General features: G+C 37.9%; 1 protein-coding gene across 1 annotated transcript in view; it reads left to right on the forward strand.

Annotated features, from left to right (window-relative positions):
- The window catches only part of CDYL (chromodomain Y like), a 109,671-nt gene that overhangs the window by 43,841 nt on the left and 51,309 nt on the right, over positions 1 to 14,521 (forward strand). Inside the window, exon 3 of the mRNA XM_008929322.3 lies at positions 7,092 to 7,758. Within this exon, the coding sequence (XP_008927570.2) occupies positions 7,092 to 7,758 (667 nt within the window). The remainder of the gene's footprint in view (positions 1 to 7,091; positions 7,759 to 14,521) is intronic.

Here is a 14,521-nt window from a genome sequence, read left to right on the forward strand (position 1 = left end):
TGCATGTGTTTGTTTATATTGTATTTGTACAGATATTAACAGGTTTGCATGTACTTTCATTCTGCTTTTGTGCAAAATAGAAAATGTATGTCTGTCTTACCTTATGGTAGATAAAAGGTTAGAACTGTTGTGAACAGTGAGTTGATGAGAGTAAGATTTTCTAACCATTCTTGCAATAGTTACATAACTATAATTAGGGTAAAGCAGTTGATAAATTCTGCAGCAGGTTGTAACTTCAATTGCAACTGTTGTAATTATTTCTATATAAATTGTATCTGGAAAGATCTGTGATGCTGACATTTTAGCATCAGTCATCAGTGGTGACTTGTGAGAAAGTAAAATCTCAGGCAAACTGTTTGCCTAGGGAGTTAATTCTCTAAAGCAAAGTGACTGTGTCACAGGTCCTCCCTCCACACTCATTTCCCTGATGTCCTCTATGGAGAAGGCTTCTTACAATGATTTTTTTTTTCTGATTGTGATCTGTATCTTTTAATAGATCATAAATGAGTTGCACATACAGTGATACTGTTTTTTTAATGTAGGTACAAGGTATAAAACTTTCTGAAGTGCCTTTTCAGGAGCTGGCTGTGCAGCCAGGCATGGCATGCACCATAGCTGTGATTCCCTGGAATCACTGGCGTTGATGAGAATGCAGTAATTAAATTATTTTGTGTATTGTCTTTGTTTAGACCATGGAAGGGTGTAAATCTTAAAGCTGATAATAAATAATGAGCTTGACTGAGACAATTGTGATTTTATAGGCAACTTGATTAGAAATTTATACAGAGGGTAAATTAAAAAGTGAATTATGACCTGCAAGGCAATATATCAATTGAATGTTGTGGATAGCCACAAAGTTAGCTCTTGCATGACTTGTGTCCAGGAATCCTAAAAGAATGGATAGTCTTTGACTGAAATAGAGCTTGTGAAAAAGAAAAATCTTAATATTTGTTTTAGCATAGCTATTTAAGTTTTGAAAGGGGGGTTGAGGTATTGCACGGCTAGCATGAAGGACTGCAGGAAGTGTATTATTAGCCCTTTATGGGACTCCTGCTCATAGGCATGAATGTGTTCCAACCTCACTGCACACACTGCTTCCTCAAAAGGAGGTTGGGAGTGGCTGTGGGTTGTGAAGCGATGATCCTGTATGAGCTCATCCTGCTGGTCCCAACTGCCTGAAAACAGTCGAGTGGGTGAACTTTGTATTGGCAGGCTTTGGGCCGGATCAGGTATCATCCCTCATCCCAGAGCTGACACAAAACTAACCCAAAGCTGTATCATCTGCTGTAGCTAATTTGACAGAAAGGCAATAATCTGCCCACATCTGATCCGCATTTATTTTGTACAGCTCTGGCTTCCAGAGCAATGTATATCTAATACAGCCGGCATGATGGCCAGAGAGTCCTGTACTGTACAGACACTCTGGTCAGTCATGCCATAAGGATGCAGCAGCTCAGTTTACAACAATTCATCGACTGTTAATCCAATCAGTCTGTTCTGCTAATCAAATCAGTCAGCTCCAGGAGCATGTGGTGGGAGGCTTACATGTTCTCTCCCAGGCTAGCCTGAATGGAGCAACATGGAACTGCAGTGAAGATGAACTCTTGGATTTATATGATATCCTAATGTAATTTTTTAGTGATTCCATTTGAACTAAAACTATACAATACTATGATTTTGATATTCTAAATATATGTGCTAAGCTGTTTTTAAAATTTACCTGCTGGTGCTAACTGCAGTGAGAAATACTCTGACCTGACCTTAAGTCATACTACTGGAAATTATGTATTTTCTGATAAAATATGTGCATTGAAGATTTTAGTGCACATTTTACAGACCTTCAAGTGTATTTTGATATCCTCATCACATGTGTTTTGAATAACTGTCTTCCCAAAACTACTTTCTCCTTTAAGAAAAACTTAGTACTTAATGGTTTTTATGTTGTATGCTGCTATATATGAGTTTCTTTTTTAATGTAGAATGCATTTATTTTATTTACAATAAGAAGTATTAGAATACTGCTTATCATTGACTTCTTCAAGATTTTAATAAATAGAAGATATAATCACTCATAAACATTGCTGATTGCTTATGGATGATCATTTAGGTCCCATTTGTATGCGGAAGAGTTTCCAATTTAAGCAAGGATGATTGTTCACTTGTAGAACATACATGTGTGTAACATAAGGCTTGCATGCATTCTAGCTTCTGTCTCTAACTGGGGGAATGACTGCAGCAGTAATTTGGCTCAAGTGGAGAAAATCAGTAGAGTGAAGCAGTTGGTGCTGTGACACTCACCTCTACATATTCTGCTGTGCAGCACTTTTATTTTGGACTAGATTCAGTGGAGCCTCTCAGGATCAAATATCCATGCTACTATGTGTGTTGAAACTGTTCAGAGCTGTTATTTGCTTGGATCTGTGTGTCCCCTTAGGGGTTGAAGCATGACAGATAACACCATTACACTCGTACATTTCCACTTCCAGTTTATATTTCTCCATAAAGAATCCACATCATAGATACCAAAACTGGTCTGTGAAACCATTGCACAGTGAGCAGAATAGTGCAGAGGAGAAAAGGATTTGCTTCTAAATTGCACTTTTGCTCTGAACCAAAACGCTAGTGTAAACATAATGTTCAGCTAACAGAACAAGGCCTTCTATAGTTTACAGACAACAGATAAAGTCAAATAGATTGTATTCTACTCACTTTAAATTAATTTAGCCTGACATGAATGTGAGGACAGAAAGGAACATAATGGGAATGCAAAAAGGATTTATTATAAACAAGGCAGTGCTCATTGAATATTTACATGCCCAAGTATGTTTATTTTGCTCATTCTGGTTTTTGTTGCCTCCCCACTCCCTGACAGCTGTACCTTTAGTTTAATCTCTTTAAATGTTTTGTTAAATTAAAGCATGATCTTTTTATATATATAACATACTTATGTATATACACACACAAACACAGAGAATTTACAAATGTACCCAAATTATAATGCTTTAAATTGAGAATGTTCTTTTGAATTTCTTGCTTACTTTTATTGACCTGAACTAAAGATCTTTCATCAGGCATTAAGGATGGGTGTCCTTTTTCTGACAAAGAGGTTACTGGACCTGTCCAGCACATAGGTGTTTGTTGTCCTCTGCTGAAAGGTGCAGTCCTCTTAGATGTGTCAGAACATACCGCAAAAGCAGCTGCTCTCCAAACCAGTTATTTCAGGATGCCTACATTAGCTCAGGTATCCTTAATATCTAAACCAGGTCACTTTGACAGAATTACATTAGGGAATAATTACAGAAGTTGTGCTGTGACAGATGGGGAGGAGCTGTTGTCTCTGAGCACAGGACAGGGAGGAGGAGTTGCAGTGTTGACATTTCCACCTGGTGCAGCTGTAGTCAGACAGCAGTTTAACCTGCAAGCTTATCTTGTTCTTGTCTGTTTGTTTGGGGTTTTTTTGTAAGTGTAAATGCAGTATATTTTGCTGATAAAAGCTATTCAAATCCTCAGGGAGAGAAAGCAAGCACAAACCAATTTTGCCACATTCATGGAAGGAAGCGAAATTTACCATCTCAGCTCCAGTTGTGGTGTGTGGCATTATAATTTGTGCATCTCACCCTTGTTGGATTGTACTTCTGAGCAGCTCATTGTTTTTCTGTCAGTTTTTCTGCTGGTTGAGTTTTTGAGTGTCATTGATCAGTATCGCCCAGGTGGGGAAAGCAACAACTTAGTATGCTAAAATAAACTGGGAAATGTTACTTTTTTGCCACCTAGATAGTTTGCCTGATAACTTTCCCTCACACCTGTTTTATATTTTCTTTTTTTTATATAATTTTCCATTTTGTTTTATTTCTTCTACAACACTTGAAAACTAACAATGGATGGCAAATCCTGCAGTACAGAACCTTTTAATTACTAAAAATAAATATTGCCCCATGGCGGAAGGCATGGGATACTGTAGAAATGGTAGTTGTCACAAACTAGTTGTTGCCAGCATTTCTGGTGTGATTATGGCAAAGGATGTGGTCTTGCTCTTCTCCCGCTGGTTAGGGACACTCTGCCAGGTTCTAACTCTCTGAACTAACTTGGCATAAGATGAACTCAGCTCCAGGGCAGCAATAACGGGGAGAAACAATACTGCCTGTGTGGATGCTGCCTAGCTGTTCCAACAGGGTAGCTGTATCATCAAACCACACCATGACTGATGTGTCAGGAAGTAGGAATGTAGATGTTTTTACCCACCCAGTTACAATCTCTTTTTTCATTTTAATATTTGGGTGTAAATCACTGGTATCTTCTAACATCAGACTTCGAGGTGTCTTCCATTGTATTTCATGTCAAATCACCACTGTAAAGCAAAGGAGAAATGGATGACTTGGACAAGCTTTCTTTTTCAGTAGAAGAGAAACACAAGTTTGTAGGCTTTGTTTTTAGCATGAAACAGTTTAAATAAACCACTAGTTCAGGATGGATATTCCTATTCTTGTTCTATACTCAAGCTCTGTGCGTATTTTGTAAGCATTCCAGTTTTCTGCTCCCAAATCTGGATGAGAAACACTTATGTAGCTGTTATCATCAGCAAAAGTATTGAGGCCAAATATTCCTGAGCAGTTTTTCAAGTCCTTCTAGGGGAGTCAGACTAATCAAACCGAAGCAATCCAAAAAGAGTCCCTCAGTAAAGCTCTGAAGCTGCATGATAAATTGCATATCACAGGTTAATTGCTATAATTTTTGTGTTATAAATAAAATAAAAAATGTATTCAAGAAGAAATAAAGGGTTAGGAAAAAAATCTTTTAATCAAAAAGAGCAATGGGGTTTTGTTGCAGGCTTGGACAATACAGCTAAATATAACAGTTTTCTTTATGCATTTCTGTTTGCTCCATAAATCATCAGGTTAAGAATGGATTTTTGCATCTCCTGTTCTAGAGTTCATCTGTTATCTCGGCAAGGTGTCTGGTTTTTTGGATGAGAGGGATGGCTTCCTGCTTGAAAAGGGCATGCCCTTAATGGGTGGCCTTTCACTATTGAAAGACTGTAGCAGAACTTTGTGCCCAGTAATTGATGCTGTTTGTTACAAAGATTTCCTGTTAGAAAATAAAATTACCTTGCTAGTAGTAGAGATCTTTCTCTGAGAATTGTGTTTTTAAAATCTATTTTAGAAGGTCGAGAGAGGCAGAGAGGATAAGCAAGACTATAGCAGTAACTGCTTTTTTGACAAGATATGAAGTTTGATTCATGAGTTTGGTTTTAGTTTTTAATTTAACATTTCTGGCTTAGTACTTGAAGGTCTTTTTACTCAATCTCCACTCAAAAAATTTTGAAGGCATATTTCTCTATGGTGTCTTTCTTATTTGGAGTTGTGTTTTCTTCTAAGATGTTCTGAAGTAGTTAATGGAAAAAACAAGTTTCCTTTTTCTAGATGCATATTTTTTTAAGTGCAGTAACTTTACTAAAAAGTTAAAGAACTACAATAAAAATAATTTTAAGGTATTTTAAGATTTTAAATAAACTTTGGACAATTTATATTGCATTTCTCTCTATAAAATGTATTCAACTCTTCAGATCATAAACAAAGCTAAGGTAGAGCTAGTTTGTGTTTGATTTTTATTTGTGTGTTGTTGATTTGGTTGAGTTTTTTAAGACCTGTGCAAACAGAACTGTGCAACATCCTAATGACGGGACAGCATAGTAGAACACCTGCAGGGAGTCACATGCAGTTATTGGGTATGTCCCTATATTGCTGATGAGATTATAATAATAGTAGTCATTTAACCTCACTGTTGAAAACCAGGGAGTACATTATGATAGCATGCCACATGCTAATTGAGGTGTACTCTTAAGAGGATCTGTTGTCAGCAGTGATGTGACTTGGTAATGAATCACATACCGTTTATATGTGCACCACACATAGTTGTATTTTCCTTCCATCCTTCTAAACTGTTCTGTAGACATTCCATTTCATTAATGCCACTGCAGTAAATGTTACTGTTTCTTCAGAGCTTCTAGGTACATGTAATCTTGGCTTCTGTGCATCGTTTTTGTTCAGGAAGGGCTGGGAATTAAATTAATAAGTGATAGTCTCAAATTCTACCTTTTTTTTTTCCTTCGTTTTTAACACCAAAAAGAAGAGAGAGATGGGTAAGAAAGCTGTATTGGTCCCAGAACTGAAATGAAGTGGGATGGAGGATTTACCAGAAGAATCAGCCTGGGTAGGAAAAAGGAAATAAAAAGGGGAAATCCTAGAGACTAGCCTTGCATTTATCTCTCTTTTTTGATAAAAGAATTTCCTTTCTGGAGGATTAGCGTGATTGGCATGAGTTTTGGTCCGAGGCATGAGCCTCTGTCCTTGCAGCTGCTGCTGTCTGCCCTGTGTGCTTTACCCCAGTGCCTGAATTCCTCCAGCCTGTGGGTCCCACATGCAGTTGTAGCATGTGCATACTTAATACTTGTGACATAAATATCATCTCTATTTGCAGATAAGTGAGGCATGATAATTTGCTCAAGTATGTGTATCAAAAACTCTGGCCAAAATGTTCTCTCTTCTCATAAAAAACCTCTAAAAAAAAATCTTCTTGCCCCAATTCCTGAGCTGTTCTATGTTGTCCCTGGTAGCTAAAGGATAACTCACTGTAAGTAAGAGATTCTCACATATGCCTTATGCTAGGCAAGCAAATTATTCAAACAATATCAAATTGATAAGTTTTGCAGGGTAAACACACTGTATTTATACAGCATATTTAAACATGACCTCTGTATTCAGAGAGGGAAATCCTATCCCCATTGAAGTTGGTTCAAGAGCTTCACTGGGACCAGTGCCAATTGTCAGTTTTAATACGTCGTATTCAGATTCTTGTGCATGCAAAATACTTAGTGAAGAACAATTTTGGTATTCTAGAACATGTTTTTGAGATTAAAGTAGCAATCTGAAGCTTAAAGAGAGGAGTGTCCAGTCAGCAGTGAAAGACTGTAAGCTATAGAGCTACAAGAATATTTTAAAATCTGTCTACACTTAAAAAATTATTTGCATGCAAGTTGCTCCCTTGAGTTGTATATCTGTCCATGTCTTATGTTTAATTTTCCTTTTTAACAGGTAGAGAGAATTGTTGACAAGAGGAAAAACAAGAAGGGAAAACCAGAGTATTTGGTGCGATGGAAAGGATACGACAGTGACGATGATACTTGGGAGCCAGAACAGCACCTTGTTAATTGTGAGGAATATATACATGAATTTAACAGACGCCACAATGAAAAGCAGAAAGAAAGCACATTAACCAGGACAAACAGGACCTCTCCAAATAATGCCCGAAAACAAATTTCTAGATCTACCAATAGTTCTTTTTCAAAGACATCTTCTAAATCTTTAGTTATGAGTAAAGAACATGAGTCAAAAAATAATCAACTTTTTTCTGCTGCACAGAAGTTCCGGAAAAACAATTCACCATCTCTTTCTGGACGGAAAAATATGGACCTTGCAAAATCAGGTATTAAAATCCTAGTGCCCAAAAGTCCAATTAAGAGTCGGACAACAGTTGACGGCTTCCAGAACGAAAGCCCGGATAAAATGGACCATATAGAGCAGGATCAAGACGACTCTGTAGCACCAGAAGTAGCAGCAGAAAAACCGGTGGGAGCTTTATTAGGACCTGGTGCAGAGCGTGCTAGAATGGGGAGCCGACCAAGGATACATCCATTAGTGCCACAATTGCCAGTGCCAGTAACAGCCACAATTGCATCAGCATTAACAATAAATGGAAAAGGTAGGTGTATGAGCTGGTCGGTTTTGTGTTGGTTTGTCATTTGACTGGGGTTTTTTTTGCTGCTGAGATGCAAACAAATTACCCACTCTATTTCAGCCATGTTAAGTCTGGAGAACTTCACAACTTTATTTTACATAACTATATGACTACAAAGCCATTTCGAATTTTGCCAGCTTTTGGTTTCCTCACAGAGATTCATTGGTATTTGTGTTTTCAGAATCACCATAAGATACATCTGTGTTTGCCTTGACGTTGTGTGGTACACCTATTTAGTGTACCATTTCCAGAGATTACATCATTGCTTTAAGTTTATTTAAGTAGGTCAAATTTGGTATGAATATTAGAAACTTCCATTATGAGAACAGATGAATGGTGTGAGCAGGAATTTTTCATAGCAGTTTACATATCTATTTTGCTATTAATATTACCTGGAAAAAAACCTGTGAGAATGATGTTGCTTAAAAAAAAAACAGCTGATAAGCTTTGTTTCGGTGAACATTTGAGCCAGTTGTGGAGATACATATGCCTCCTGCCTGGTTTGACATCTGTCTTCATTATATTTTATCAATATTTTGTTGTTTATACCTCATTTGATATTGGGCGCTTATTTAGGAGTGATGCCTGGCTTGCTGATATCTTAGTAGATGACAATTAATTCAATTGCTGTAAAATTTGTGATACCAAAGAAACCCAAACTGCTTTTCTGGGAGGAAGCTGTTCATTTCCCCATCCAGCTGAGACCCTTGTTTAGAACATGTTCCTCATTCTTGTGCCCCAAACCTTTGTTCTTCCCTGACAGACCCAGGTAGTTGTGTAGTCACAAGCGTTCTTGTAAGCATGCTTTTAAGGCTAAATTTTCAAGTTAAAAATTGCAAGTAAATACTGCATCCTCAAATAAAATGCAGTGGGTAAGATCTGCTAGTATGCTATTGATGACAACTTGCTGGAAAAATTGCCTGAAATTTTTCAAGGACTGGGCCTGCCAAAAAATACACTTAGATACACTATATAGGGAGAAAAATGTGCTGAAGACTTTGGGAGTGTTTGTATTGGTACCCCACTATTGTTTGCATTGAAATATTCTGAAAAAGTAGCTGGAGCAGGAAAGGTTGGAAAGCAGTGGACAAGGAAGGAGTATACTTCTGGAGCTGCAGTGTCAGGTCATGAACCAACCCATTTTGCTGCAGATGAACTAGGTAACCATGGTAATGGACACACAGATGCCAGGAATATCTCTTGCTTTGCATGGGCTAAAGAAGGAATGTAAATCTCAGAGGATGTAAACAAAGCTGGAAGGGAAGATGCAAGAGATACCAGAATGTAATTCTCTGTGTAGGTGAGGTAGAGGAGTGCGTTTTTGTGACAATTAATGTGCATTTTGGAGTATGGTGGTGTTTCTAATGTAATGATTGATAAGTGCTGCCATCAGCATGCTGGTTTTTTGCCTTGGGGCATCCAGGAAAAAAAACGGGGACATGAAGGACCTTCTTAGGTAGATCAGATAAAATCATTCCAACCTTTCATTCTGGTATTAGTGGTATGGCGAAGGCCCAGCTGCATGGCATCAAGTGGAAGTGGAAAAACCTGCACAGGAGTGGTAGTGACACAGAAGATATTAGCTGAGGTGCATTTATCTGTTTCACTGAGGTGTTAAAATTTCTTCAACTGCCACCACTTCCTTCAACTCTTCTTAGGCATTGGCCTGGACAACTAACAATGAAAGCTATCGACTGACTCTAGGGATGATGGCAATATGAGATTTTTCTCACACGTACGTGTTCATGAGATCTTAAGGTGTAGATCAAAAAAAGGAGAGCCAAGGAGATAGTCACAATACGTGGTGGATGGAACATACACAATATGTTCCACCTTCTGTCTGCTGCTGGAGACATATCAGTACATTAACTGAGGCTTTCCTTCTCTGTCCTGATACACCACTACCCATCCCCAAGCTGAGCTGTGCAGTCTGCTGGGAAATGGATGCTAAATAGCATTATTAGGGCCTTGTTGTGCTCACCTGCAACACTTCTGGGCTTAGTATTCAAATCATGCATTATTTCTGTGATGATAAAACTTTGAGATAAAGTTGCAAAAGAAAAATAATTTCCATTTGTTTCTGACATCTCTCTCTTCCTAGCTTTTCAGGATTTCTTTGACAGATATCTTCCTCGTGGAAGCCCAGGCTTCAACTCAGATGTTATGCATGGCCTGAGTGGACCTTTATTTAGGGAGAAGCCAAGAGAAATAACCCTGTCTCCTAGAGCTCACCTAGCCTTGAAGCTTCTTGAGCTGACACATTGCCTGTCTCTTCATTAAAGATGTGCTCTTCTCCTTGCTGTTTTTATTTTTAGCTTCACACTGTTATTCATTAAAAATGTAGTAAATAGGTGCTTCCCTCCCCTGCATGGGGCTGTTGCAGTTCAGGATCCTGTTTTGCTCCTTACTCAGGACATTCCTTCTTTCTTAAATGGACACCTCATCACATTTTCAGCACCACCTCAGGATTCATACATCACGAGAGGTATTCATTGCACAGAAATGCATCTTCATATGCACCAGATCTGACATATTAATAATACGGATGATAGATCCGGCATTTGAAGCACTCTTTCCAAACTTCCCACCTCCTCCACATACACCTTCTGTTAATTTTAAGAGTTCCTACTACCACTTGGAGGGTGCTGTCAGGAAGACAAAGGCATGTTTTTAAAAATAACTTTTTACTTGAGGTGGTTTAGGGATTTTTTATCAAGATATTTTTGTTGGTAAACCAAGTTCATCAAAACAGAAATTACTCATTGTAAAGCATAATTTTGAAAGATTCTAGAAAAATACATATTACACTTCAAAAAGCTTTAGTCAACTTTTTAAATTGAAATAGATTTAGATTTTTTGAAGTAATATTGGAAAAATAATTTAAAATTTTAATATGAAAACAGTGTTCCTAATTTTGAGATTATTGCTATGTCTGCTTTTGAGTTGTGTGACTTCTGTTGATTTTTGAGTCCTAGCTCAGGATGGTGAAACTCTTCATTGTTTACTCTGTTCTTTGTTTGTTTTCCCCAGCCTTGCTTTTTCCTGGTTTTTAAGTTTAAATTATAATAAAAGTGGTGATCATCAGCTGTTACTAAAAGCTGATGAAAGCAATCCTGAATTTAGATGAATGAAACAGAAAAACACCATCAAAGAACTGAAATGTTGTGGAAAAGTTTTTAGTGGCACATGCAGTCAATCCATATTACTCAAAACTAGGCAAGACAAAAAGCGGCCTCACGTCTAACAATAGGTTTTTATACCTTTAAAGTTTTTGAAAGCTTCCTTCATTAAAATGGCATTAAAAAGTAGCTTTGAAGTCTTACTGGAAATGTTTTAGGCATAGTACACTCATAATATCCAGGGAAGTTCTGTTTTAGGAAGGACTGTAAGCCAGGTGAATACCATTGCTGGGCAAATTCTAGTTGTTTGGGATTTTTTCTGGTTAACCCTATAGTTGCTGCAGTTTTTATTCAGGTAGCTATGTCCAACATGTGGATGCAATTCAGAATAAATGCCACACGAAGAGAGATTTTGGGCAGAAAGGCATGCAAAGCTCAAAGTATAAAATGAGGAAGAAAAGCACATCTAGCTGCATATGTTGTTATAATTGGAATAAGGCAGGCTGGTTCTTACATATGGGAAGAGAAGAAATACGAGAAATGCAGTGAATTACATCACTTGTTAGACAGACAAGCACCACCAGTGTTCATGGTGGCATTAGAGCATCTCCCTCCTTGCACGCATTAGTCTAGATGAATAATTTGCAGGAGCAGCAGACTGACAATCCAAAGATGCTTGTGATGTATCACTCTACAAGGAACAAGGGTGTCTGCTGATTTTTCACTTCGATACTGGTGCTATTTTTATCTCAAACCAGTGGTTTTGTCACCAAGAGAAAAGCCAGACATTAAAAAAAAAAAAAAAAAGACTGAACTTAAAATTCTCTTTGTTACCTGTTCTCTCCTTTCCCCAAAGCAATTTATGGGATTAAAAAACATAGACTTGGAAAACCAAAAATCTACTCAAACACCAAAGGAAAACAGTATCTATTTCATTAAGTGTTTGATAGCTTTAGGCTCAGCAGGAATCAAGTGTAGAGGGATTATAGAGTCAACTGGAACTGGGTGGAAACGTACATTCTCAATAAGATACCAAACCAAGCTGAAAGGAGTTCTGTCCCTCCCTGTTCCTTAGGGTGAGGGGAGCTCACACAGTTCCCTCCCAAAATCTCCTAGAATCTCCCAGTTACTTTTTTTCCCCCTCTCCCTGTATGTGCCTGGGTGTTGGACTTTACATGAGGAGCAGTCCACTGTCACCAGTGTAATGGGCCACCCTCAACAGTCCCATGGGAAGAGCACAGCAGTTGACAAAGGTGTGTTGGGTGTGAACCACATATTTGTCCAGGTGGATCACAAGCCATGCATGTAATCCTCTCAGAAAGCAGAATGGAGAGTTACAGTTCATTGCTGTTTGAATTAGAGTGGAGAGTACAATTAAAGGAAAGGTGGGATGATGTGTTACAGTTTTTTTGGATTTCTTTTTCACATCCTGGAAGGACAGAAGCAGTTTTGAGCCCTCATTTTGTTTGTTGGCGTTTTGGGATTTTTTTGGTTATGCAGTCAAATGTGATTCAAAATAAAAGAACTTCCTTTTTCAGTGTGTTTGTACGTTGCACTTGGATGGTGGCTTTATCTCTGCTGAGTGATCTGGAAAGCAACCAAGTATTTTATTAGAGCAAACAAAAGCCTATGAAGTGGGTTAAAGTCCTTTGCAAAGCCCTCTTAATTTCTGAAATTACTGGTTAAACTTCTTTGTCAAATGCAGCAATGTGAAATTTTGTATCTTCAGTTGTGTATGCATTTAGCAAATCACTAAGAGTAAAGAGTAAAGCAGTTTTCATTACATCAACCTTAAAGGTACCTTTGGCTTGTTTTTTCTCCAGAAATTTCATTTTGGTCTTATTTCTTAATTCACATTATTATGTCCCTTATTCACACTGTGTTGCAACATTTTAACCTAACATCAAATTTGCTTCTGTGTCATTTTCAAGTTCTTCAGACTCTTTAAACTAAAATAATATTCTGAGTTGTTGTGAATTTCTTTTTTATCTGTATTTTCTGGCTTAGTATAAATGCAAAAGTGTTAAGCGGTGTGGTAGACTGGATGGTCTGTGTGGTAGACTGGATGGTCTATGTCGTGGAAAACTGATCTGTTATCCCATACTGTTCTGGTTTCTGTCTCCCCTCTGCCCTACTGCTTGTGCAGTTTATAGTACACATTATTGTTACTTTACATGGAGTTCCAGGATTGAGAACTTACTGTGAAAATCTCTCATCTTCAGGATCATATTGGTTTATGTCAAAGGATTATCATAATAATAAGGATCTAAGTGCAGGGTTTGCTTTAGTTTTCTGAGGACATAAGACATAACTGACTGCTTTCTTTTTCTGCCTTCTGCTGTCCTTCACTACTCAGAACAGAGATGCCTCAGTCGGATGTTACATTGGGGTAGGCTTTTGATACAGCTAAGTTAGTGTAAAATGTAGTTACTTTGAAAAAGAGTGGTCCCATTCCTTTTCCTCCCTTCCCCAATTCCAGGTATGGGATATATGTGTGTGCGTGTGTGTATATATATATATATATTTACAGAGAGAAAGAGATGTGGCCTAACCAACTGCTCCTTTAAGGGCAGGCTTTTTTTATCAACCTTCTGGAAGTGACAGTGAGGGACAGGATGTGTCCCTGGGGAGGGAGACAGACACATGCTTTTTCCTCATTTTAATTCTGTCCCTGAAAAACCTTTACAGGAAACTCTGGATTAAACATATTTTTTTTAAAAAAGGGTAAGAGACTTCTCAATAAATTCTCAGTTTGGACATAAAAACCTCAGCCTAAGTTGATAGAAAAACTCCTCTTATTTTCACTGGAATTTGTATTACACCTGCAGGCTCACGGGTAAACATAAAGCTCGTAGCTGTGCAGTTCTTCTGACATTACACCAGTTTACACAGACTGAGGGTCTGGAGTCTAAATCTCTCATGACTGACTGCTCAAATGGGCTCAATAATGATCAACCATCATGTTCTCCTACGGCACATGTGCCAACATGGGACAAAAGTAAATTCTGAGGACAGGTTTGTCACACCTGCTGTGTCAAAACTTAGGAAAGATGAAGCACAATGAAGCAAAGGCTCTGTTTACAGGGCTCACTTTCAACCTACTTTGCATACGTCTACACAGAGAAAATGTGTTGAAGATCAGACTGAATGATAGAACAAAAATGTTGAGGTAGATAGTTTTTTTTTCAATCCAACATTGTCAAAATTCTAGAAGTTCAGAGCAGCTTTTGATAATACAGCAGAAATGTAAAGCGCAATCAGAAATACTCATGCAGTGCCTTTTGGAGTGCCTGGCAGAGGAACCAGCAACTTTTTTTTCCTCTTGCTGTTTCAATTTTTGAAAAAGTTTCATCTCCCATCTCTGTTAAGGCTGTGAAGTGGATGGAATGCATGTTTGCTAAGGCAGTTGTCATTATGAAGCTGTGTTCTCTTGAAAAGAAGATTAATATTAATAGTTTGATACAAAAATCTATTTAAAAAATGGACTAAAATGACCATAATACAGTTTGTGGAAGATTTGCCTAGATCACATTATCTGCCTAAAATAAAGTCAACAAAGCATCCTCATATGGAGACTTACAAGGGGATTAAAGTATCATACAATTAAG

This window comes from Manacus vitellinus, unplaced genomic scaffold (genome assembly GCF_001715985.3).
Source record: "Manacus vitellinus isolate BGI_N305 unplaced genomic scaffold, ASM171598v3 scaffold_33_pilon, whole genome shotgun sequence".
Lineage (NCBI taxonomy): Eukaryota > Metazoa > Chordata > Aves > Passeriformes > Pipridae > Manacus > Manacus vitellinus.